At 47.7% G+C, this 26,177-nt stretch overlaps 1 protein-coding gene across 4 annotated transcripts in view; it reads right to left on the minus strand.

Annotated features, from left to right (window-relative positions):
* Positions 1–2,747: 2,747 nt before the first annotated feature.
* LOC133136177 (disintegrin and metalloproteinase domain-containing protein 15-like) overlaps positions 2,748–26,177 on the minus strand; it is a 29,062-nt gene continuing 5,632 nt past the window's right edge. Inside the window, exons 3-24 of one of the 4 annotated variants that reach the window (XM_061253439.1) lie at positions 21,924–22,000; positions 21,262–21,340; positions 20,458–20,534; positions 19,657–19,876; positions 19,241–19,306; positions 17,975–18,046; positions 17,199–17,368; positions 16,585–16,669; positions 16,122–16,270; positions 14,853–15,030; positions 13,952–14,044; positions 12,547–12,742; positions 11,762–11,870; positions 11,281–11,476; positions 11,009–11,086; positions 10,780–10,891; positions 10,184–10,340; positions 8,740–8,848; positions 7,035–7,100; positions 6,632–6,700; positions 5,597–5,763; positions 2,748–3,447 (exon numbers count right to left, since the gene is read on the minus strand). In XM_061253439.1, the coding sequence (XP_061109423.1) occupies positions 3,369–3,447; positions 5,597–5,763; positions 6,632–6,700; positions 7,035–7,100; positions 8,740–8,848; positions 10,184–10,340; positions 10,780–10,891; positions 11,009–11,086; positions 11,281–11,476; positions 11,762–11,870; positions 12,547–12,742; positions 13,952–14,044; positions 14,853–15,030; positions 16,122–16,270; positions 16,585–16,669; positions 17,199–17,368; positions 17,975–18,046; positions 19,241–19,306; positions 19,657–19,876; positions 20,458–20,534; positions 21,262–21,340; positions 21,924–22,000 (2,604 nt within the window). In that variant the 3' untranslated portion in view covers positions 2,748–3,368. Of the gene's footprint in view, positions 3,448–5,596; positions 5,764–6,631; positions 6,701–7,034; positions 7,104–8,739; positions 8,849–10,183; positions 10,341–10,779; positions 10,892–11,008; positions 11,087–11,280; positions 11,477–11,761; positions 11,871–12,546; positions 12,743–13,951; positions 14,045–14,852; positions 15,031–16,121; positions 16,271–16,584; positions 16,670–17,198; positions 17,369–17,974; positions 18,047–19,240; positions 19,307–19,656; positions 19,877–20,457; positions 20,535–21,261; positions 21,341–21,923; positions 22,001–26,177 lie in introns of all 4 variants that reach the window. The other 3 variants (XM_061253438.1, XM_061253440.1, XM_061253441.1) reach the window with 3 other exon arrangements.

A 26,177-nucleotide genomic window follows, 5' to 3' on the forward strand; every position in this document is an offset into this window, starting at 1 on the left:
GGCCTCCCTCTACAAAATGGCTCTTGATTCAGAACTGTGGTCAAGAGACCACAAGATTGCACCAGCAGTCTGCAGGAAATGATGCGCACCCTTACGTAAAAATTTAAAAAAGCTATCTTTTGACACGCTGAAACACTAAACCAAACAATCAGTGTTAAATAACTACAGTTCATCCACATGTACTCTGTCAGAGTAACATGTACTCTTATTGGTGTTATGAGATAAAAATCTTTTTCCTCAAAACATTACAATGCTAAACAGTATCAGCTTACTTTCCTAATGGGGTTGGAGTGAGGTTTCTTAACTTCAGTGCCACTGCGAGACCTATCTTCAGTTAATTTCAGCGTTCAGTGGCCTCCTTTAACCACAGGAAGTGTTGACAGGACCCTGTAGACGTGCCTCTGTACTGTCACCTGTGTGCCGACACCCCTGAGGTGTCCTTTCTCGAGTCTTTCAGAGGAAAAAAAGAACAAAAGGTGCCAACATTCACTGCTACGACGTTGAGTGTCGCGGTGCAGACTGTGAACCAGGTGGGTTTTTTTTCGCATTTGGAATGCGGTTTATTAAGTTAAGACCGGGGGCCACTTAGCTCATAACCAGGCCAGGGGGCCACTTTTGGGGGAGAGCGGATGGGGCCACACTGTCCGCACCCCCAGAACCCTAGCTCCTGCCACCGAGACCCGACAACGACACATCGGCCTGTGAATAAATAAGCACGAATTCTCAGTAAGACCGCTTCTCCGGTCTTAATCTCGACGAACACCAAGCCTCGTCCTAAACTAAATTCAATTTTGAATTGAGATTTTCCCATACAAAACTCAATTTAGTCCAGGACTAAGCTTAATTGGTGTCCATAAATTTGGCCCATAATGTTCCACTATTCTGAATCCTAGACTACAAGGGATATTTTTACAAATATTTTCAGTCCATCATGTTTGTGCCCTCCAGGACACTAGTACGTTATAAAAAAACGTAAACACTTACATTTTATTTCTGCTCGGTTTGAAGAGACATTAAAATAAATAGTACCACGGTAAGAGAGTGGTTATGTGTGTATTTGGAGTATAAAGGGTTTATTTTGCATGGACCTTGAATGACATGTGAAGACCATGCTTCATTGCTTAAGAATTTTACTTGGAAAAAAAATGTTAACAGGATAAAGCATGATTAAAATGAGGCAAATGGAAAAAAGGGAGGAGGCAGTGTGGAATAACAGGCAGGGAAATGCAGGTATAACCCGGGGGTGGTAGGTTTGACTCCCCTGAGCAGCTGTATTAATGGATTTCAACTGCAAAAATGCAATGTCTGCATTGCGCCTAGGCCATAGGCCTCCATCCATCCATTATCTTAACCCGCTTATCCTGAACAGGGGTGCCGGGGGGCTGGAGCCTATCCCAGCATACATTGGGCGAAAGGCAGGAATACACCCTGGACAGGTCGCCAGTCCATCGCAGGGCACACACACCATTCACTCACACACTACGGGCAATTTAGACTCTCCAATCAGCCTAACCTGCATGTCTTCGGACTGTGGGAGGAAACCCACGCGAACACAGGGAGAACATGCAAACTCCACACAGAGAGGCCCCGGCCAACCGGGGTTCGAACCCAGGACCTCCTTGCTGTGAGGCGGCAGTGCTACCCACTGCACCATCCTTGCCGCTGTGCATAGACCTCATGTCTCCAATTTGTTTTTCACACGTTAGGTGTTTAACACACACATTGAAAGTTCTCACCTGGCTCCCGTAACTCAGTAATCAATAAAGTTGACGGAAAAATGCAGCACAGCAGCCACCGGAGGTCTAAAATGTTTCAAGATATTTTATTCATATCATTACATTAATGGCATTTGGCAGATGCTCTTATCCAGAGCGATGTACAGTTAACTTAAGACTAAGCAGGAGACAATCCTCTGCTGGGGCAATGCAGGGTTAAGGGCCTTGCTCAAGGGCCCAACGGCTGTGCGGACCTTATTGTGGCTACACCGGGATTAGAACCATCGACCCAGTCATGTACCTTAACCACTTAACCATCAGATCTGCGTTTAGTTACAGTTGAGTTGCAGCGTGAGCTGAGATGTCCATTTTGTGATCTGACTCATACTATATGTCAAGCTCCTAGGCTTCAGAAACATACAAATATTCAATTTAAAGTCGACTGGACCAGTGTGTGCTGGCCTGGTGAGGGTCCATCACTGAGAGGGTACATGTTACATGGGTTAATGAATGTACCATGAGACAGGCATCCAACCGTAAAACTCTGTTCTATACCTACAGCCACAGTAAGTTCATATTTACAGTCATGTGACACTCAACTTCCTGCAGCCTTTCTTAAAACTATAGCAACTAAGCTATTAAACTAAGCTTGAAATTGTTCTCATTATTATTATTAAAATATATCATTTATTGTCACTTATTAATGTCCTGATTTATGTAGATACATTCTATCAATAAAAAACAAGGCCATCTGGGTACAAGTGTTTGAAATCTGTCTATGTACAACGCTTCTGCCACTTTAACGTTTAAAAGATTTATTGGCAAATCAGTAAAACTTTTATATATTAAAATAAATAATAAAAAACTAAAACATCTCCAAAACGTGGACCTGGGTTTTCCTTACTTCCAGGTCCAACTCAGGATGTCTCTGTTAGTTCACCTGAAGTGTGTACCATGAAGATCTCCTCCTTTCATGGTGTAACACCACTGCAAATGACATATGACCCCCCCTCCCCCCCCCCAATCCCCACATACTTCCAAATGCCTCCCTGCTGAAAAAAACAGCTCAAGCTATGTTTTGAAACAGCTGGTAGCTGGTAATTTCAAGATGCTCATAGCTGGACATCTGAGGGCAAAGTCATCTGAAACACTGGCAGCCACGTTTTCGACCACTACAGAAGTCATCTTCAAACTTGGACAGAGGGCAGTAATTGGGGACAAGGTTCTGCTTCCTTTGTGATTGGTTCTGAAGCACCAGTGGTGACAAGATCGGACAGAGCCCTGGTGACCGATAGATCAGGAGATCCAGTTACAGAAGAAGAGTTTCTGATCTTCCGTGCAGTGGCTCTGGCTCTGGCTCTCTCCCCCATCAGTGAGCCGTCTGTCCGCGGTCTGCTCCTCGCTCGCCTGCTCTGTAGGCACGGAATGGCGGCCGCCAATCCCGTTCGCACGGGACCAGATTACCGCCGCTGTTCAAAGTGGGTGGAGGACCGCAGAAGTCCTGACATGTCAGCTGGGGGGGTCCCAGGGGGTCTATATTTACCAGGCCGGGATGGACCGGGCCTCCTTAGCACCAGACGTCCACACAGGGGGGCCCTGAAGATACCCCGCTTCGGACCCCAAAAAAGAGATTCCTGATGGCCGTCTGGGTCCTCAGTGGCTATGCTGATGGGGCGAGTGGGATCCCTGAGGCGGGGGCATCACTTTCGGGGGAGGAGGAGGGGGAGGGGGCCTGTGTGCAAATAAGAGAGAGAGATGAGATGAGAGGGGATGGAGAGGCTTATAGACAACCTCAGATAAACATTCGCAATGCATAAAATTAGGTCTTAACTTCCGTACAGCGCACTAATTGCATGCATTTAGCATGCAAATGTTTATTTGTTCGTTTGGTACATAAATGGGGTGCGGAAAGGCTGTTGTCCCAGTAAATGCTGTAGAACCTGCACAGCTAGACCAATGAGGGAATAGCTGGAGGTGAAGGGACGACAAGTTTTTCCCTGGCTGTTTTGAAGTGCATGAGAGATTTTAATTATCATCCTCCGCACACGGACAGAGCACAATTATGTTTAGGAATATACTGGGTCCGTTGCCACGGGTCGGATATGGATTGACCTGCCCCATATCCCGCTTACAGCTGGCCTAAAACAGATCAGTAAAACTCCTAATATTCTCCGTTCGTAAACGGGGCCGTATTGAAAGCTTAGTGGTTACTATCGTTCCACTCGTTTATCTGACTCCATTTAAGATATATAATTTTGAAATTTGGGTTTGAAATTTACGCGAACCTCGGGAGTGATTACACTCGACTCGTACCTGCGCCACTATTACTCAATATATGTTCTCGCGATTAACATTATTGCTGAATATCTCAGTTCGGTGTAGAACTCAGAGGCTGAGGGTCCAGTCAACACAATACATGCCATGATAGTTGCGAGCCCAGGTCGGCTTAGCATTAACTGGGCTCCTTAGAGCTAATTTGACATGAACCAGCGCCGTAACGCCCAGGGGTTCCCTTCGCGTCAAATCACAAGAGCCGTGCCTAACCGACCCTTTAAGTTGGCAGAAACTTGCTGGCCTCACAGCTTAGAACTATCACACCTGTACCAAGCTGCCGATCGGTCAGTCTTTGGTCCCCATTGTCCCCCTCAATATTCAGTTGTAATTTAGGCTGAAAAGGTACAAGATGAATTAGAGTCATGGAGATCACGCAAGTTACAAACAAAATAATTTATTTGCAGACGGGTAGGCAGTTAGCGTAGAATAACACAGTCAATTACGAATTGACAAATTGAAAATAAAAATAATAGAGTGAAATAGTCTTGCCCAGCCTGCTTTCGCTACACACATATACAGAATATGCACAGTGTGGGAAGTCGAGTGCGATCTTCCCTGATAGGCTTGTCTCCCTGGCTTTTATGCCAAATCATGTGTTTGATCCAGGCGACAGTGCCATAAATTAGCCTGGTGGGGTTGTCAAATCTGGAATTTAGACCCCCACCGTTGGGGGTTGTTGCGTAGGGAAAATGAGATGATTACCAAGAGAGGATGTGTAGGTTTTCCCTTGAGTTATTGAAACTATGGTTTATTAAAATCCATTTGGTATGAAATGCATCTCATCTGATTCCTTGATTTTACTGGATCACATCCATACAGATTATCCTAATGTTTTGTTATGGTGCAGTTATCATGAAACCTCCCTCCTGTGTATCCATTTTAAATGTAATTCATGTTATTACTACAATGGGCATAATGCAATACAACAAGGATCACATGGGCAATGTTTACAATATTTTACCGGGTCTATTGACCATCTCAACAACAGTTTTGAGGTTTTCATCCAAGAGAGTAGTCCCTGGGGTAATGACAGCAGTGCCCAAAGGAGGGCACTGTGGTACTGCCTGGAGTCTTTCCCCCTGGAAGTGACCAGGTGTGGGGTCATAAGATAGTTCATAAATGTTTTAGGCACATTCTTTTCCCAGGAGTTTTAATGGCCCTCATGGCCTAATTGCCCCGGAACCGCTCATCCACCCACCATATATCTATCCCTTATCTTCTTGGCATCACTCGTCTGGAACTCCCCAAAAGTCACACTTTGCCTCCCTCCTACAATGCTGTCAATGCTCAGGGTGCAGGCTTTTTAGTCAGGATTTTGATCTTCAGAAAATCCTGAAGAAATCGCTTAAAGTGAGACGGTCAAAGACTCAATCGCAGGACTGCAGCTAGTCTGCCACTCTTGTATCACAGGTCTGTAGGCATGGCTTGTGTAGTGTGTGACCCCCCCCCTGTGACCTGGTAGCTTATGACCACGTGGATTTTGAAAGTTATGGAGAGAGAGGTTGCCGGTGGGGGTTTCCCCAGTGACTCGGTCAGTGAAGGCCCACCTGGCAGGGGCTCCGGTGGCTCTGGTGGGACTGCCGGTTCCCGGGCCAGTTGGGGGCACCGGAGACCCTCTAGCTCTGTGATTCGGCGTGATCCCAGAGGCAGGGCGTGAGGGGGGGACCGCCGGCAGCTGCCTGGTGGGAGGAGGGGGCCGAGCTGGAACGTGGTCCTGCAACGGGCCCGCAAAAAAAAAACACGTGGCACCAATGAAGAACCACACACACACACCACAGGATTAGCTCAAAATCCAATGGAAAAAGGCTTAGCTAACACCAGGAGAGAGCACCTGACTCTTATGTAACCCTTTCAAAAGTTTTTCTAGAATGTTTTCTTCATTCTAAGTTTATGAGTCAGTTTCTCAGACACAGATTAAGCCAAGTTCTAGAATAAATTCTATGCTGAATGGAGATTCTCAATAGAAAACTCAGTTTAGTACTAGATTAGTACTTAATCTGTGTCCCCGAAGGCGACCCCAAGTGTGCTAGAAATTTCTTTCAATTGCCAGTACAGTGTCAGCATTGGAATGTTCAGTTCAGAACATTCTGAATCACATATTTTTGTTCTCATATCCTTGTTTTCCCCGATTTTTCTGATTTTCCCAACCCAACAAGTTCTGAACTCAGCCGAACTTGTCGACCTCCCGCCAGCAGCCGTTCCTGCCAACATCAGGAGGAGATGGCAGACACGTGACTCCTCCAGTTCATGCCTCTTCTTGCTATTTTCCACACTGCGGACACATCACCACTCACACACTGGGCCAGCGTATTCTTAGTGGTGTGTCCGCAGGCGCCTGGTCTGGCCAGGAGAGGCCGCTATAGGGCGATGAGACCAACGGAAATGCTGGCTTATCCTCTAACATTCCTGGACCTGCAGCTATAGCCAGCAATAGCCGATTGATTCGACCGGGACTCAAACCACCCAGCAGGGCTCACGCTTTTGCTGAGAACGACTATCTTTACAGCGCTAGCCACCCAGCGGTCCTGGATCTCACATCAGTAACATATACAAATCACCCACGCCCCTTCCTCTATTTATACCTTATTGCCGGGGGCAACGGGGTCAGGGGGGAGGGGCTTGGTCGGAGGGCGCGGCCGTTCCCCTACCGACTGGAGCGAGTGACAGGCGGGAGCGACAGGAAGAAAGAGAGAAAGAAGAAAAAGAAGTGAATTCACCCCGGCCTGCTTACCCTCTCTCTGAAATGATGGCAAGGTAGGTAGTCCTTTCTTTCCCCTATTACTCACCTGGCCAGTCAAAAAAGGGGTAAAAATACGAATCTCCAATACTGTTGCACCTGCACACCTCTGTACGTATGTTAGCATTCATTATTCACCGTCGGCCGGACATAAATCTTTGTGTGATATAAAGTTTAATATGAAGCTTGATGGTATTTTGCGCTGTGGCCGGGGGCTAGGGGGCTAGGGGGATGGGGGGTTACAGTACCTGGGTGGGTTTTGACACGGGATCGGGTGGCAGGGGTTTACTGGGAGGCTGGGGCCTGTCCTCAGCCTGCTTGTGAAGAGACAGAGGGGGTGGGAGGAGGAGGAGAGCCGAGCGTCAGCCAGCAGTGTCTTGCGAGGTGCACGCCTCCCAGCAGGCGACAGGCTGAAACTTTGTCAAGCAATTAAGCCGACGAGCTGCATTAGTGCTGGCGGTGGAAAGTCCATGTTCGGCAAGTAAAAGTCCTTCCCCCAGTGTGTTGCACCTCTCACCTGGATTGGCACAATTCATCAGCCAGGAGGTGGAACTAATTAGCGGAATCATGGGTGGGGGAAACTCGTCAGGACTTTTACTTTCTGACCCGCTGGGCTTTCCACCTACGATTAGTACGGCGGCTTACCATTTCACTGCGGCAAATCCACCATCAAGTGTGGTGATCGTGCAGCGAAGATCGGGTGGCTGGTGTTAACATTCACACAGGGGTTAGTGAGCAACACACTGTGATACACGATGGACTGTCATGCAGTGTATGAAATGGTAGGTCACTGGATTTATACGATGCTGTTACGTTTACGTTCATTGAACTGCGACACCACTCCTGAAGTGGTGTTTCAGTGGAAGAAGGAGACCCCAACACTGGATATAGGTTTAGAATGGGGGAAGACAAAAGTTACATCGATCACTACTTGACACTCCTTGACACAACCAAAATTAAGCCAGAATCACTCACCTCTTTAATAAGGCCAACAACAACAAAGAAACTACATTACATTAATGGCATTTGGCAGACACGCTTATCCAGAGCGATGTACAACAAAGTGCATACCCATAACCAGGGATAAGTGCGCTGAAAGACCAAGAGGGAAGTACAATTTCAACTGCTACCTGCACAACAAAGATAAGGACCAGGGCCTTTTTCTTTTTTTTTCTTCAAACGGCAACACGCAAATGTATGAACAAACCCCTTAACTAGCCAAAAACTGCTTACCTAGCCGAGCTAAAACATCCTGATACACAGAAAGACAACAATTAAGGTTCGCACGGAGGTGGGGAGGGACAGGGAGAGGTGCTGCTTGAAGAGGTGCGTCTTCAGTTTGCGCTTGAAGATGGGAAGAGATTCTACAGTTCTGACCTAAACGGGGAGTTAGTTCCTACACCCAGACAACAGTTGAAAATCCTTCATAAACACTAAACACCAAAATGGCCGGTTTACTTGGCCAACTTTACCACCACAAGGTCAAGTCCACCGAGCAGACGCACACCACAGCCTAAGATCTGCACATTTTCAGAGAAGAGGGGCATAAACAGGAAACAAAGGCGAAGCTAACTGGGCCACTTTTTGGTGATATTGCAAGTAAAGGTTTCTTACCCTGTGTACTAGTGCTGATGCAAGTTCCAGAATGCAGGGTAAACATTTGACCATGAGAGAATGTTTTCAAATTTAGTGAAATTAGTGGTATTTTTGTTTTCAGGTTATGTGAGTATTGCCTTTTCCAGAGTGTTGTCAAGAGGAATTCAGCCTCTTTTTTTTTGCAATTTCAAAGGAGAACTAGTGGGTGTGGATCTATCAAATGGTTTTGTTTTGAAGAAAGGAGTCTTTTAACTGGTTCAAGGCATGTGATTTCTCCACCCATTATGGTGGGCCTGAACTGCTTGGCTCCTAACCAGTGTCCCCTTCTTTTGGCGTGACTCTCAGTGGGTAGAGTACCTTACTGGATGCCGGGACGAGGGGAATGTCATTTTTTGGGTTGGGGTGCGACCTCAGTGGCTGGGCCTGGTCTCCACCTCTGGCTCCTAATCTCTCCGAGGCCGGTGTCCTAGGACACAAAAGCATCACTCATCACCAGCACATCCCACTGTTCCCCCTCTGGTTAATAGAATCCACTGAAAATACCCTTAAATAGAATGTATCATCAAGTTAATGCCACAAGTCAACGTGTGTGTGTGTGCAGATTTGTTCTAGAATGTGCAAATGTCTGTAGGTTACACTTCCCGCTGAAATTCATGTCAGCCAAGGTAGACACTCCATTAGTTGAACCCAGTGCATCTACCTACTGCTGCATGACACAAAAAAGCATGTTAACCTACATTTAGAATTACGAGTGAGTCACTTGCCCACTTGCTGCCCTTGGGCTTAGAAAGTTCCAGAATCACTGAGGCAGCCGCAACTGCATGAGGATTTAAACACAGAAACCAGTGCAGCCTAGTGCTAAAGCTGCTGTAGCAGTATTTTAATTTTGCCATATCAATGGTGCAAATATGCTACTCATAGTAACGATGCCATTAACTTGCTGTGTTCGTTCAATGATGTAATGAACATTTTCAGATTCCAACAAGGCTGTACGTGCTTTATCAACCATGTGGTTAACTTGCAATCCGTGCCCCATACTGCAGGGAAATATTTTATAGGTCACATCAAAGGCTGCTAAAATGCTGATGTCGCAAGGTTTGCTGTGTATGTGACCAATGCGAGGTCTTCAAAGAGGAGAGCTTGAAGCCCCCGGACTTTCGAAGCCCAAGCATTGTCAGGAAGGTATCTTGTCAGGAAGTTGGTCTGTGTGGTTGCTTGGTTATTCCGACCACAAAGCTGTTGCAGCACTCAGGCAGAGATGGACGATTTTAGGCAGGTTAGCGGGGGATTCAGACGCCAAGTTGATTTATTTAAATCATTTGCCAGAAGTTAATCACTTTGCTAATTATGATAAAGCAACAGCTTAAAAAATTCTACATTTCATACATTTACAGCTCTACCCAGAATGCTTGTGTTGTTCAGACCGGCGTCAAATATGTAATTGATTTGGATTCAAATACTATTCTTTGTGCCAGATTGATCTTGCCTGGTGCAATTGAGCCAGCCAAGAGGACCAGGACCCGTGTTTGCACTGTATTACACTGTGTCCCAATACACCAGACAAAAGTATTTGAATGAAAAACAATTATGTATGTGACCCGGGACTAGGTATTGTCCATTGAGTGAGGCGCAATTAGTTAAGCATCCTTTAACAAAATGAAGAAACATTTCAAACCGAAACGCCGCATAGAGCGTTCGTGCCGGCATCCAGCTCGACGCGACACAGTTCATGTGCAGCTATGTCTGCAGAGATGAGCCAGGTCAGAGTAGTCGGCGTGAGAGGAGAGGAACGGGGTCGTACCGGCTCTGCTGTCGGCTGGGGCCCTTGAGGAAGGGGATGCTGCGGAGGTCGAAGAGGCGTCGGCGGAGGTGGGGGTACCGCAGCAGCAGGAAGAGCAGCAGCCCCAGCAGGACTGCGACCGAAATGACCACCAGGGCCACTCGTGTGGCATCGGTCCCTAGGGAGATCGAGTGTCAGATAACGATATGCTGCAGCTAGTTCATACAAATCAGGGGTGGGCAATTCCAGTCCTGGAGGGCCGGTGTGTATGCAGGTTTTTGTTCCCACCAAGTACCCTGGCTAAATTAGCTAATTAGCTGTATATACCAACACTGATTCACTCGTGGATTAGATCACACCAAAGCATGTGATATAGGGATCAAGACATGCAGCTATACTGTCAGATTGCATGAATGTTGGGGCTAGTTAAGTAATTAAGGCCAGCAATTGTAATTAAAATCAGGAACAGATACAGCCCTCATTGTCTAATAACACACTTAAGTTGATGTATGTTCACAAGGACATAAGAACGTTTGATAGTGAAGAACATGCTGCTAGAATGGGGCATTCTCCAAAAAAATAGCCATGGGTGCACGTGGTGATGGTTTTGGGGGTACCTCTGGGCTCCATGATGGGTCCGCTGTCCAAACTGCCTCCATATCCTGAGTATTTGCAGTCGGGCGGGGCCCAGCCCGCGTCACAGTGACAGTTGTGGTTGCTGTTGCACACCTGCAGAATGGGGACAGGAAATAGAGTCCACGTAAAGAGAGCAACCCACACAAAAGCCCCTCAGAGGCCAAGCCCCCTTGACCCGTCCCCCCCACCCCAAAACGGACCAGTTCTCACCCCATGGCCGCTGCACTGCCCCAGGCACTCCTCCACACCAAAAACGCCCGCATCCCGACACTGCCGGTCTAAACAGGCCTGGAACACAATCGCGAAATGACCGAGCTATCCGACAGGGTGTAATGCTAACATTAAACATTCGTTACTGACTTCAGATAAAGCAACAACTAGTGAAACCAATAAGAACATTCAGCAGAGTTTGCACTCCCCCCCCCCATTACAAAACAAATCTGAAACCAAAGAAGTGAAACATTTTTCTTTAAGACCCCCACCTTGCCGGGTCCACAGGCAGTGCCCTGAGCCACCGTAGCCGGGTCAGAGACGTCTTCTCCCAGGTCAAAGAAGCTGGTGCGGCAAACCAGCTCGCTTTGGTTTCGGCGGACCTTGGTGGTGAGGATCTGCACCCTGCTGCCCAGGAGGGGCCGGTCGTTGCCTCCCTGACACTGAATTTTCCCACAATGCACGTCACTGTCCCAGAGATAACAAGAACAAAGAACAAACATCTGTGATTGTAACCTTACTGGAACAGCTCTACCAATGACAGAGTATGTTGATAACAGCCAATAGAATCATGCCGAAAGTGAAAGGACCCAAAATATTTTACGTGTACCATTCCCCCGTGGTACTGCACTGCAACAGACAGTTCCATGAAATGCATTTCAGTGGACGGTTTGTGGACATGAGCCTGAATCAGCCTGAATTTGGTTTCAGCTGCAGGTCTGGTTAGGCAAAAGAGCAGCCACAGGTACTCACGCATCTGAACAAGACACGTAGCTTCCGTTGGCCATCTGGCCACAGTTGCCAAACTTGTTGCCCAGTTTGTTGACGGAGGAGAAGCAGACTTCTGGAGCCTGGGTTGAGTCTGGCAGGGAGAGGTGGATGGAGAAAAGGGAGAGGAACTTCAGTGTTGAACTTCAGAGACAGAACTCTCAATGCAACGACTATGGAGCCGAGTACCAGGTGAGTCTTGAAAATTTGAGGTGACATTCACCTATCCCCTACATTTCTGTGAGCCAATAAGCCCCACCCACACACCCACCCAGAGTCCTACACACCGAAACACCACCACATAGACAAAGTCCCACCCCAAAACAGCCAGAACCCTACCGCCCAACAGACCAAGGTCTCGATTCAATCGCTTATTTTTCACCTCCTTTCCTTGCTCCTAGCTCCACCCGTCGGTAGAGGCAAGAAGGAAGGGAGGGAAAAGGAGGTTAAGAAGGGGGGAATCGAGAAAACGTGATCATCAGGCCCATCTGCCACGCATATGCCACGGCTGTGACCGACGTGGCTTCGAACCGACATTTCAAGGAGCAAGGACATTCCGGTTGGCCAATTCACATCTTCTCGATTTCACCGTCTTCACTTCACTTTTCTACCCTCTGTCGATGGGCGGAGCTAGGGGCAGGAAAAGGAGCGAGGACAGGAGACAGGAAGTGAAAAGTAAGTGATTGGAAAAGGGCCCCCGGCGTCCTCAGTTCCCCCAACGTGCCCCACCAAAGAGCCCTGCCCTCACAAAGACAGCCCCACCCACTCACTGGTGCCCCAGAGGTCCCGGCACTGGGAGTCCAGGCTGGCGCAGACCCCGCTGTGGCAGTAGGCCCCGCCGCCCTCGCAGGGGTGTCCGTCCTGGAGGTACACGTTGGCGGGGCAGTGGGCAGAGGTGCCGGAGCAGTGCTCTGCGAGGTCGCACTCCCCCAGGGGCGCCCGGCACAAAGAGCCCGCAGGACGAAGCTTCAGACCGGGCAGACAGAGGAGCGGAAAGCAAAGGGAGGTCGATGAAAGAAATGGAGGGGGGGGGACCACGGTGGAGAATTCAAACCGAGGCATCGAGAGCAGTCCCGGATCACTTACAAACTTTTAACAACGATTGATTAAAAACATTTATTTCGAAAAACACTCCCGCTGATCCCAGCAAAAAAAATGTGTCACTAACCAAAACCATACACACACGCAAAAATAAGTTTCTCAATGCTGGTGAAAATAGATGTTGTTTTTTTTTCAAGACGGTTAATGGTCTACAGTAATTATTCTTGTTGTCTAAGGCAGTCGTTTATGCTGTTTTTTGTTCCAACCACAATTGGCACAATTCTAACATGCCGTTAATTGTCTTTAATTACTCTTCACGAGAGGAATTGTTTACCCCTGTGAGCCACATTATGTTAGAATTAGCAATGCTATGAAGAAAAAAAGTCCAGTATTCACATTGTACTAAACTGCAAACAGTTACAAGAAGAGTGAATAAGTTTTAATTGATCAATCACTGAAGGCTGAGGTGAATGAGTACACTCTTAATTAGTGCACGTGTGGACATATGGCCACTAAAACGAATCTGGAAGAAATAAAGAATGTAAAGACAGCTAATGACAACGAGCCAGACCGTCAGTGTGAAAATAGATAAATAGAAGGAGAAGAACGTGTTCAACAGCTTAATTAGGAACCAACCTACTGATCTTTCATTTTATCAGTTAAAATGTATCTTTTTATGTCATTGTTTGCAGTACAGCATGATATGAACATGGTACTTTTATTATTCATGGTATGCATTGGTATTTCATAATGCGGCTTAAGAGGGTAAATAATCCATCTAAAACTGAAAAGAATTCAGAAAGAAAAACTATTTTAGAATTATAGGATACCAATTGTGGTTAGAACAAAAACCAGCATACACAGGGGGCCCCAAGACCATTGGATTTAGGGGTTGAAGAACCATTGATTTTAGGGGTTAAAGAATTTAAAATAAAGTACTTGCGCCAGGTCAGGCACATTGGGGAGATTTGTACAGGAATGCATGCCTTCTAACGGTGACAAAGCGTCAGTGTATGCAGTCTATCTGCTAAATTACCCGGTCATGAAAAAATGGCACTACTGTTTCCAATTAACCAGTGAGAGAAGAGGAATAAGTGTAACAATAGCCAATGGCGAGGAAGCAACTGGTGTTACCTTGCAGTTGTCACAGCAGATGCCATCAGAGGAACACTGGGCCTCTGGAACCAATTTGCACGTGGCGGCGTTGCAGCAGGGATCCTCGCACTCCTGCACACACACACACACACAAGGCTTTTACTGCACCACTGATGTTCAGACCATTGCTCATGATATAAGCTATCGCAGCTTGTAACAATCTAGACAACTTATGAAAATGCTCCAATAGAACACTGTTGCCATCTAGGGTTAATAGCAAGATGTTCCATTTTGTTTAATAGATGTCCATACCTAGGCGAACATGATCATGATCACGCTTCTACTTATACATTTCATTTTTTGGTACCATTGGTACATTATCCATCTCATTTATACATCTCTATACATTCCAGCAGAAAAAAGTGTAAGTACTCAGGATAACAATGGGTGAATCAAACAGGTTAAATAATTGGTTAACACAACAGCAGTCAAACCTGCTGATATTAGGAACTCATGTCCACTGGTTTTTGCCTCTTTAGAATTTCACCCACATCAACTATGCCTGGGAATTGGGCCCCCTGTCCACCAGGGTTTGCCTGTAGAGGTTCAAACCCACATCTTCTGGCTGGTATTGACATTGGCTCAGGCAGTAAGGCTGGGGCAACATTGGCTTAGGGAGTAAGAGCTGTCCTCTGGTAGTCAGAGGGTTGCCTGGGTGTATCGAAGTGTCCCTGAGCAATACACCTAACCCCCAAATGCTCCTGACGAGCTGGTCGGTGCCTTGCATGGCAGCCAATCGCCGTTTGGCGTGTGAGTGTGTGTATGAATGGGTGAATGAGACGCATCAATTGTACAGCGCTTTGGATAAAGGCGCTATATAAAAACCAACCATTTATACCATTTGGTGTTCAAACCCCGGGAGCACCGGTGTGGTACGTACGTGCGTCAGGCCACAGTCGCACTCCTCGCCCTGCTCCACGTACAGGTTTCCGCAGCGCGGCCCTCCCAGGAGGCTCCCGGGCTGGGGCACGTTGAACAGGCAGGCCCCGGCCCCATGGAGCAGGCTGGCGGACAGGTCCTGAGCGCTGCAACTGCTGAACATCTGCCCTGGCAGGAACCTGGGGGGGGGGGGGTCACAGAGGGGTCAGGAGATTACATTACATTACATTACGTGGCATTTAGCAGACGCTCTTATCCAGAGCGACGTACAACAAAGTGCAAATCAAACACAAGAACACGTGGACCTGAGAGGACAGTACAGTTTCGAGTCCTAGTGTAAACATACAGAAATTCAGAACCCTTGAAGAGTACAATCAACTTTCAAACTAGCATACCACAGTTGGCAGCTAGAATACAACAATAGAGATGGGAGTGACTCCTCTTACAGGACAGTTTAAATGTACAGTAGGTAATTTTGGACTTCTAACGGTCAAGAGAGGAATAGCAGCGACAAAGACCTTCAAGCCTCCCCCTTCTCTGTAAACACACTGACGTTGAAACGCCATTGGCTGTGGCAATTAAAACCAATTGAATTATTGTACAGTTCTACAATGTTTTGAGTGTTGGGCTGTCAACTGTATATTTCCAAACCCGAATTTTAGGACTATAAAAGCAGGCAGAGGGTGAGTCAACATGTCAGTGAGCCTTTTTCAACGATAGGAAGGGATTTACAATGGTCTTGTAACAATGTTTTAACACAAATATCTTACCTATTGTACCTTTAAAAATGCTGAAAGACACACAGGACAGGGGCAGATAATACAGGCTACTGCTCTTAAGGCCAGCTTATAGTCCAGTGAAAAAAGCGTTGCAGCGACCGACGACGTGCAGTGTCATTTGGGTTTATTATCTGGGCGACTGGAGTGCGTTTGTACTTCCTGCTGGGGACAATGACCGCTGTCTACGTCGGGCGACAATAGAACTTTCATGAACCTTCCGTGATTTCAATCAAGTGACACTGTCGCTTGACTATAAACTGGCCCCGCAGAGACAAACAATACAGGCTACTGTTTTGTGCAGAGACACAGTACAGGCTACGCGAAACATCCTGCCGTCGAAGATTTAACCAGGAATGATCATTGCATCACTTTAACGGACATTTTAAAAATTGTAAGAGAAGATAACTGAAAAAAATCTACGCTATCATCCTCAAACTCTCCAGTCCTAGTCCTCGTACCCCGTCACACCAAAGCCTGCCGTGCACACTCACCCGGTGGTGGGTTCCATGATGCAGCCGCCCTCCAGGGCGGGGTTTTGGCACACGCACTGGCGGTCTGGCGTGTCGTGGATCATGCCCAGGTTGTGCCCCAGCTCATGGGCCACTGTGGAGGCCACGCCCAGCACGCTGACCAGGTTGTCCTGCGGTCGCAAACAAAGCACAAATGGGGGATGGGACGGGACAGAAGTTGCACCCCAGTGACTGAACCATATATTCATATACTGGTGCATCTGACCCTACAGGCCCCAGTTACTCAAATCATGGCCATCAAGGGCCGAGAACTGCTGGATTTCCACCCTCCCTCTACCTGGGAGTCAGGTGCGATGACTAATCAGTGGCACTAATGGTTCAGTTAGTTACCCAGGAGAGAGGAAACCCAGGGCCGGATTTGAGTATCCATGATATAGGCACAGGAATTGAAATGTAAAAATGGGAATGTCATATCACCACCCACCACGCTGATCCCACCGGACCGTTCCGAAGAACACATGGAGGACTGGGAGGCCATCCCAACAGTGCGACCGTTAAAAGCCTTCCCCCTGGAAACACACATCACTCTCATAAAAGGGTGGTAAACAATGAAAACAGGTCATTCAGGCCATCCTTTTCCCTATCTGCAGCCTGATCTAGAGCAGCCCATGGACTTCTATCTCTACTTCTATTGCTTAGCTGGAGCCCTATGATCTTTATTCAACCAGAGGAGGTCCACTGAGAACATCTCAAAGACGCCCTGGAGAGTCACAAGTGGGGAGAGCAAGAAAGAGAACAGGAGTAAAGGGCCTTGCTCAAGGGCAAGACAGCAATTTTCATTTTAGGGTAACAGGGTCAAATTCGCCCTGAACTCAATCTAGGCCTTCTACTGCTGGCAGGGCAGGAGGCACAACAGAACAGAGGGTGACGAAATACCTACTGCATCACCACAGGCTCTGTTACTGTCTCGAGACCATGCTCCCATTTCTCACGCTCCTTACAGGCGTTTCTGCGACATGACCGGGCACGTCTTAAGCCCAGGGAGGAAGCGGCACGGCCGGGCGCCGTGGCGATGGGCGCCTGGCTACAGCGACTCACAGGACCAGCTGGGCGTTGTCATGGCGCAGGCGGGGCAGGAGTTCGCGGGCGCGCCAGTCCAGGAAGCGGTCCAGGGTGTCGGAGGGGCCGCCGTCCATTCGAATCCTGTCCCCGCCGTTCCAGATCTCCAGCCCCACCAGGGCCACCCGCACACCCAGGGGTCTGAAGAACTGCCGGGGCAGAGGGGGTCGGGGGGGGGGGGGGGGCAAAGTGAGGAGGGCAGCCTGTAGCCGAGTGGCTAAGGTACATGACTGGGACCCGGAAGGTTGCTGGTTCAAGCCACGATAAGCTACTGGGGCCTTGAGCAAGGCCCTGAACCCTGCATTGTTCCAGGGGGGGATTGTCCCCTGGTTATTAAAATCAACAGTAAGTCGTTTTGGATAAAAGTGTCAGCTAGATGACTGTAGTAAAATGTAATGAGGGGCGGGGCAGGGCAGAGGGGGGAGGGGCAATGTAAGGAGGTTTTGGGCAGAGTGGATTGGGGAGGATTTGGGTAGGCAGACAGTGAGGAAGAAGCAGATCACAGTTATTGTATCCTTGATCAATGCCACATTAGTTAATGGCAGATTAACTGCTTCCATAAATATCCAGCTGCACATATGGATATTTAACAGGCTATACATATCATTATGGATAATGGTGGCAGCCAGGCACATACATCATCTTTATTGGTAGAAATATTCCCTGACTGTCACAGACGTATTGTAGGCCCTCCGCAGTAGGGCACACAAACCGCACCGCGGCTGAGAGAACGAACGGCGTCAGGGAGTCCTCACCCAGTCCACTTGGTTGGAGACGTCCAGCATGCGGTAGACGACGGTCCTGTTGTCCTTCTTGTAGTTCAGGAACTTTGAGAAACAGACAGACGTTTTCCTTTCCCATGACTACTAGGCGTTGTCCACATATTCTCAGTTCATATCCTGCGGCTAGGTAGCATACCGGTTCTAGACCGGTGGATATGTCTGTAGGCTCTCACACATCAGAGACCTGTTTTAACTAAACCATAAAAACCAAAAAAAGGAACCAGTTTTGCTTCGCCCCGCTACCCTGGGAGTGTGTTTTAAAGGGCCCTGGGAAACGTGCTGGATTGCAGCCAGCCTGGAGAACAGCCCCACCCTGCCTGGGAGCAGTACTGCTGCGGAGCAGCAGAGGGCGCTGTCCCAAAAATATCTGTGATTTGGCAGCGCTGCTCAACTCCACGTCCTGCGGGCCGCAGTGTCTGCAGGCATTTGCTTCAACTATACGCGCTACTCCACTGCATTTCACTAATTCCCTGAATCAAGCAGTAAAATAATGAGTGAAATCGGGTGGCGTAGCACACGGTAGGAGCAAACACCTGCAGACCCTGCGGCACGGCAGGACGTGGAGTTGAGCAGCGCTGCTTTAGTCCGTGACCAGCCTGCGATTTCAAAATCCGAGGGCTGCCTGCCTAGATTTCCTCTTCCAATCTCGACAGCGGAAATCGCGCAGCGGCTCCTATGTGCAGTGTCTTTCCACGTGGAACTGTGGAACTCATCTGGCCTGTTTGTATTGTGCTAATGCCAATTCAGAGGCTGCACAAACACAATGGAGAATAGATTTTTTAAAATTATTTTTCCCCCCAATTTTCACAGTGAATGCTGTTGCGTGGTTTGTTGCCTAACTGAAGAGATGACCTCTCCACGTCAATGTGTAACACACTTTGTACCACAGACTAAAGTGACAATCCTATTATACAAAGTATGCACAGTTCACCTACTACGGGAAAAGCCAAATTCCAGGTCCAATGTGGTCAGACTAGGCAACCACTTCACAAATCAAATAAATATGAAAAAAAGCTACATTTGGAGCATCACATTCCTGCCCTGGAGGAGTGCAAACTCTGCACATTCTGGCTTGTTTCTGCGCTTAATGTTTAGCATCTTTAACAAGAGACCTCAAACCTCAACTCCAAATGTAAGGGGTCAGGAACATTTACTGTAACATTCCGAGAATGTTCTGGAAACTGAAGTATGTGGACACTGCATGTCACCGTTAAAGAGCTCAGCTGTACAGTGCCGTACCTCGCTGTGATCCACCACCAGCACCAGCTCTATGTACTTGGTCTCCCTGAGAACGTCCCTCTTACTCTGTCAGACAGAGAGAGAGAGAGAAGAGAGAGAGAGCCAGTGCAAGAGAAAGGGAGAGAGTGAGAGAAGCAGTGAGATAAAAAGAAACAAAGAGAGATAATATGTTTTAATGGCGTAGCAACAGAAGTCAATTTTTGAACTTAAATTTGAATTTGAGACAAAAGAAGAGGTTAAAGAAGCATATATATAGTATGTGTGTGTGTGTTTGATGAATGTACATAATACTCAAAAGTCTGATTATAGAAAGAGAGAAAGAGGACAGAGATAGATGTGTGAAAAATCTCCAGTGATGCGGTATGGGCATCTGACTACGGGCCATGTTATTATTAACCACCCCCCCCCCCCCTTACTCTGTGCCTGTGTCGCGGGACGTCCAGAGGAGGCAGTGGTTCGTGGGACCCCCCACAGGTGCCCGCCCCAGACCACCGCTGCCGGGCGGAGTACAGCACGTGCACCCCCTCTTCCTTCTGCCCCCCGCTCCGCACTTCTGCATCTTCCTCCGGATTCTTCCCCTCCTCTTCCTCGGGCTCCAGCTCAAAGCTGAGAGTGGAATTGATCACGATCGCTCCCCTGTGACAATAACAGTGGAATTCATCACGATCGCTCCCCTGTGAAGTGACGCAAAACTGAGCTTGTATGTGGCAACACAGTGAGCATGTGTTGCCGTGCTATGCTATAATTCATCTTCAACTCGGGCCCTCAAATCCAAATCCAGCCTTAGTTTTATTTTTACCAGTTAATTGATGGGCCAGACTGTCTTCACACCTGACTCCCAGGTAAAGGGAGGGTGGTAGTTCTGGGCTCTGGGTTGCTGATCCTTGCCATAGTTTATATTGTTCATAATGGAGTTAAATTGAAGTGATATCTATGGTATAGTAATCTATAGCAAGATACATCTATGGTAAACTGCAGTGATATCTATGGCAAAATGCAGTGATAGTTATGGTAAACTGCAGTGATATCTATGGTAAACTGCAGCGACATCTATGGTAAACTGCAGCGACATCTATGGTAAACTGCAGTGATGTCTATGGTAAACTGCAGTGATATCTATGGTAAACTGCAGCGACATCTATGGTAAACTGCAGTGATATCGATGGTAAACTGCAGTGATATATATGGTAGCCAGACTGTCTTAGGCCAGTACTCACCTCAGGCCAGCGCAGGTACTGAGGGCGATTCTGGACTGGGGAAATCCCTGCACTGAGCCATGGTAGAAACAGTGTGTCTGCAGAGAGGTCGAGAGATACCCATTATAAGAGAGAAATGGATAGAGGAAGGGGTGAACGAGTGAGAGATGGTACAATCTAATAGTGAGAGGGACAATCAGAGAGAGATGGTAAGATGAAAAGAGGAATGGTGAGAGACAATCAGAGAGAGTGATGTAAGATTGAGGAGAGAAAGAGAGACAGAGAGAGAAAGAGAGAGAGACAGCGAGAGATAGAGAGAGGGAGGAGAGAAAGAGAGAGAAGGAGCTGGACTGCATCTTCTCACCCCATGTTCAGAGATGATGTTTTTTCTGTGAAGGACAGATGGTTCATCTCTTACTGCATGCTTAAGGCGTTTTTAAGGAAACCTCACTGGAGTTAAGAGCCAACTGTCTGAAACACTTCAGCAGACCACATTTTTGCATGTTTGCTCACTAATCCACAAATGAATTAAATTAAAGTGGAAAACTGTATGAGACAAAGTAAACCTGAGACAAAGAGGTTTACTTCGGTCATGGCCATCGCAATTGTCAGCAACGATTTCCTTGTTCTTGCAGAAGACAAGGAGCTACATTTTTGCAATTCCGTTACTGATTAAAGTATTAAATGAGAACTGTATGTCCTAAATTGTATTGTTTGTGGTCTACAGTTAAATGTGAGACCATACCTACATCTTTGCAGACATATGCCGCAATGTCAGTGTGACTGAGGTTCTCCCATTTTAAACCGGACCGTTTGGCCACTCACCACCGGACTCTGGTCCCGGGTCACCCCCTTGCCATCAGCAGGGTAGTAGAACACAGTAGGGGGGCTGGGCAGCAGATCCCTAAAGGAGACACAGACAGAGAGGATGATGGGAAACCGACCTTGACCCTGGCTGACCATAGTACTCTTCAGCCCTTGGTCAAACGTGGCCCTTCTCTGGGATTCCATTAAGTTTCTTTATGTCTGCTGTCAATACTGTCGTTATCATGGTGTACTTTTCAGCATTTGACTAAGCTTGCCTGATGTACTGAAACAAATTTAACTCAAATGTAGGTCCTGTCCGTCAGCTCCTCACATCAGGCTCAAATGCACCAGGCACGATCAACAGAGCACAGAAAAGTGTTTGAATCCAGAACAAATACTGCTTGAACCCAAGACAGTTGCTGACTGGCCAAATCGCGGTTTCATTATGGTAAAAGACTGCACATTTTGGCAAACAAAAATGTTTCAGTGAAATATTATAAAGGATCTTCAACCTGGGATCTAGACATTCTACCAGCAGCTATAGAGTTAAAGTATTTCATAAATGCATCTGAGCTAGGTCTGAAAGGTGTCTGCTAAGCAAATGATGTGTATGCAGCAGAGCATCATAACAGGTAACACCAGAGAATACCAATGCTGAGAGGAGATTTTACTCTACTTACTCATTTTTCTCCAGGTTCAGCAGGTAGAGGGACCCTCTCACCTGTAGACCACACTGCACAGTTTTTGGATGGCCATGCTGTAGAGAGAGAAGGCAAGGTGGTCAACCATCAAGCAACCCACAACACAGGCTTCCTGACCAAAACAACTGACTCAACGAATCAAGGTTCGGATTGAAGAGCGTGATAAGCTGACTAGACCAATCAGGCGTTGTGGTGTTGCAATGTGATGATGGCATCCTATATCGCACTCTTGGTGTTGGAGGGCGGAACTACAGGTAAAGAAAAGTCAGGAAACATACATGGCCCATATAGCATACGCATATTATGAGGCGTACAGAATCTATATGGATGACAGAATGATGTATGCGCATAGCTCTCGACACTAATTGTCCACAAACATGTGGTCCATGAACCCTAAGGGGGTCTGTAAACCAGACGCTAAGAAAATATTTTTTTCATCAAATTTCCTTCCTGCAGACACCTACCACATATACATATTTCAGTGAAAGGGGCCCACGGCTTTTCGTCAGATTCTCAGAAGCATCCCTGAAGGCCCGCCAGCCTACACTGAGGCACAAACAGCTTAGCACCGTTCACGCGTTGCTCTCCACACTGTCGCTAGCTCTGCTGAGAGGCGCACTTCACACGTCTTGTCCCGACGCAAGACGCTCAAGCGCAACGCTCAGCCTCTGAACTCAGATTCCACTGCGATTTGACTCCATTCCCCCCAGTGCACCCAATTGAGCTTGCGTGGCTTGTCTGCGCACAGGTTTTGTCGTGCCCTTCATTTTGTCGCTCGTGGAGCGGCTCTACAGGACTCACGGTGGGATTCAAACGGACCGGGCCATTCTAAAATGAGGACGAAACGCAACACATGAAAGAAAAAAAAAACTATAATAACAGAAAAGGATTGTGGGTAATTTCAGGTTGCTCAAAATGGCAGTTGCCAGGGAAGCAAAAAAAAAAGAAAATAGCAAAAAAAAAAAAAAAAAACCAGCCAGTCTGGACTAGTACAGAGAAAACTGTGTTTTGCTTGTGTCGCAAGCTAAGTGTGCAAACAAACCATACCTTTCGCGAGAGGAACAATAGACTCGGGAACAAATAAAACTTCTCTTTCTCTCCCTAAGGGTTGTTTATCCTCCACTTTTTGTCCTCCTCTCTTTTTTTGTAAGAAGGAAGAAAGAAACAGAACCCATTTCAGGCCGAACCATGTCCCCCCCCCCCCCCGAATCCAGGACATTCTTTGGGAGAGGGGCGGCGGTCGGGAGCGAGGGATTCGGGATTGCGGCCCGGGCTCGGCGGACAGCCCAGCTCAGTCACTCCCAGGAATGTTCCCCGGTCGCTGGTGAGGTCACCCGTACTTTCAGAACCTTCGTTCCCGCGGCAACGGTTCCCTCCCCTCCCCTCCCTCTCTCCCTCTCTCCCTCCCTCCCTCGGCTCGCACACATCTGGTTCATCCGGAACGTTCCGTGCGCGAGCGGTTCATGGCGCTGGGAGCGCGGAGCGCTCGGATTCCTGGAATGCAGTCCGTATCGCCGGGCCACTTAATCAAACTCAGACCCGCTTCGGAAAGCAGTTTCTTGGGAGCCAGGGAGATATATTCGCGGAGGGCAAGTCGAAAAGCTTGACCCCCTTTCCACGGCGGACATATTGTCTCCCCTGTGCTGTGGTCTCCCCAGTCAAAGATGATTCATGTGAGTGAAGCACTCGTTAGTTCTCATTGGCATTGTGTCAGCGATGGACTTCAAAGAGCCTGTTTACTGAATAAACATTACTTCACCATTTCAGATGCACCATAGTTCTAACTGGGGCTTGGACTGCTGGATGGGACATTTGGTATAGGCCTCTTCAGTTAAGGCACCACAGTGAAGGCTAAGTCTAGGGCCAATTCAGTTAAGGCTAAGGTTAGGGCTAATTCAGTTAAGGCTAAGGTTAGGGCTAATTCAGTTAAGGCACCACAGTTAAAGCTAAGGCTAGGATTAATTCTGTTAAGGCACCACAGTGAAGGCTAAGGCTAGGGCTAATTCAGTTAAGGCACCACAGTAAAGGCTAAGTCTAGAGCTAATTCAGTTAAGGCACCACAGTTAAGGCTAAGGCTAGGGCTAATTCAGTTAAGGCACCACAGTTAAGGCTAAGTCTAGGGCTAATTCAGTTAAGGCACCACAGTGAAGGCTAAGGCTAGGCTAATTCAGTTAAGGCACCACAGTTAAGGCTAAGGTTAGGGCTAATTCAGTTAAGGCACCACAGTTAAGGCTAAGGCTAGGGCTAATTCTGTTAAGGCACCACAGTGAAGGCTAAGGTTAGGGCTAATTCAGTTAAGGCACCACAGTTAAGGCTAAGGCTAGGGCTAATTCTGTTAAGGCACCACAGTGAAGGCTAAGGCTAGGGCTAATACAGTTAAGGCACCACAGTTAAGGCTAAGGCTAACTGTGGTGCCTTAACTGATTCAGGGCTGACTGTGGGCTGGTAGCTTCATAGGGTGAGGCACAATTGTGGCATGGTATAGCAGGGTTCAGTCGGATTGGATTATCTAGCGACCGTTATCTATTCATCGTTATCTAGCGACCCCCTGCGGTCGAATCCCGGGGGCCGTAGACTGCTGCCAAAGCCGCACATGACAGGTCCTCCTCTGACTCCACTCTGTGCAAGCGTAGCTGTATTACGTTGCGTGAAAACAAGCAACTGTTGATGTCTAGATTGTGGGGTCGTGGCACTGAGTACGAGGTCAGTCCCCAGAACTGCACACAGCACTCCCAAGTGCGGTCGAACAAGAGTATAACAAGGGAGTGCTCTGGAAAGAGTCAATAGTCGCAGCTGTGACGTAGCCCGGGGGAAAGTACACAGACAGGCACACCGAGGAGACGCCCTGAGCACACACCCAGGCCAGAGTCCATTATGAGGCTTTCCCTCAGGTTTACCTTCCGATGGCCAACCTCACCACTAATGTTGGTCATACACACAACTGACGATGAGCAGTTAATCTCGCAGACAAACAAACAGACACACACACACACACGAAACGGAGACAAACCACTGTAATGTGGGAGGAAAAAATTGGTTATTATGTGTCTATATGGATTGTGTAGTTTAGTATGAATGTTAATTTCACTGAAATGTTCGCATGCTAGTTTGAAAAGAAATGCTAAAGGCTAACCTTTCGGGGGGGGGATTTGGGTACAAGAAAAGAGCGGGGACTGCAATTTTTTTTTTTTGGAGAGGGCCGTTTGTTTCAGCTCAGTCTGGGACAGGGGGCCAGTTGGGGACCGCCAAAGGCGCCGGCAGAGGGGTGGGGTCCTGGCAGCAGATGGGAAAAAAAACAGGCCAGGACAGCTGAGGGATCGAGGGAAAGAGGGAAGAGGAGAATAAAGAGAGGAATTAAAAACTTCCTCAGAGTTTGTGCGAAATGTTAAAAAAGAAGGTGGGGGAAGGAAAGAGGCCTTTCTTCTTCTCTTCAGCATGTCCTTCCCACCTCTCGTTATATCTTCACTCCTCCTCTCCAGTTTTCTCCTCACTCTCGTACTCTTTAGTACATCTTTTCTTCTCTCCTTTTGGTAACTCCTCTCTCTTTAGTTATCTGGTCACTTCCCCCCCTTGTAATTATCTCCTTACTCCACCCCTCTTTAGTCATCAGCAGCCCCTAGTGTTTTCAGAGTATTATTTTTAAAAATCTGGAGTGGATGACCAGCCCCTTCTGGTAGAAGGAACCCGAAATGCTCCAGCCTGACAATTTCGCTCCTAAGTGACTCGTGAACAGTCCTCGATGAATGGCAGCCGGGGGGGGGGGGGGTTTTCCAACACAACTGTGTTACGGCACGTGGGGGAACGCTTGCTTTGTCAAACAGCGGCCCAGCCCAGCTGGGCTCTGCGCTGGATTCCATTACGGCTCAAAAACGTGGTTGTTTCCACAGGCGGCTGTTGCACTGGAGGGCTGAGGCGTGTCACCCATGGGGCTCTGAGCAGATGCTTATGCAGAGGAGGAACAGGTGCGCCACGGAGCAGTGTGAGGGAGAGTCACTTGAAACGACAGCAGTGCTTTAAACAACACCCGCCGTGTTTCCATGCAGGTGGTGACGGTTATGGTCCAGTCCCTTGACCACATGCGTAACATTCACATGAACAGGCCCTTATTCAAATGGAATTCATGAAGATATATTGAAATAAAAATATATACATACTTGAAATGAAATATACTGCAAAACGGCTATATTGTAAATATGTTGCTCTTTTTGAAAAAAAAAAAAAATATATACAATA

This window comes from Conger conger, chromosome 9, assembly GCF_963514075.1.
Source record: "Conger conger chromosome 9, fConCon1.1, whole genome shotgun sequence".
NCBI lineage: Eukaryota > Metazoa > Chordata > Actinopteri > Anguilliformes > Congridae > Conger > Conger conger.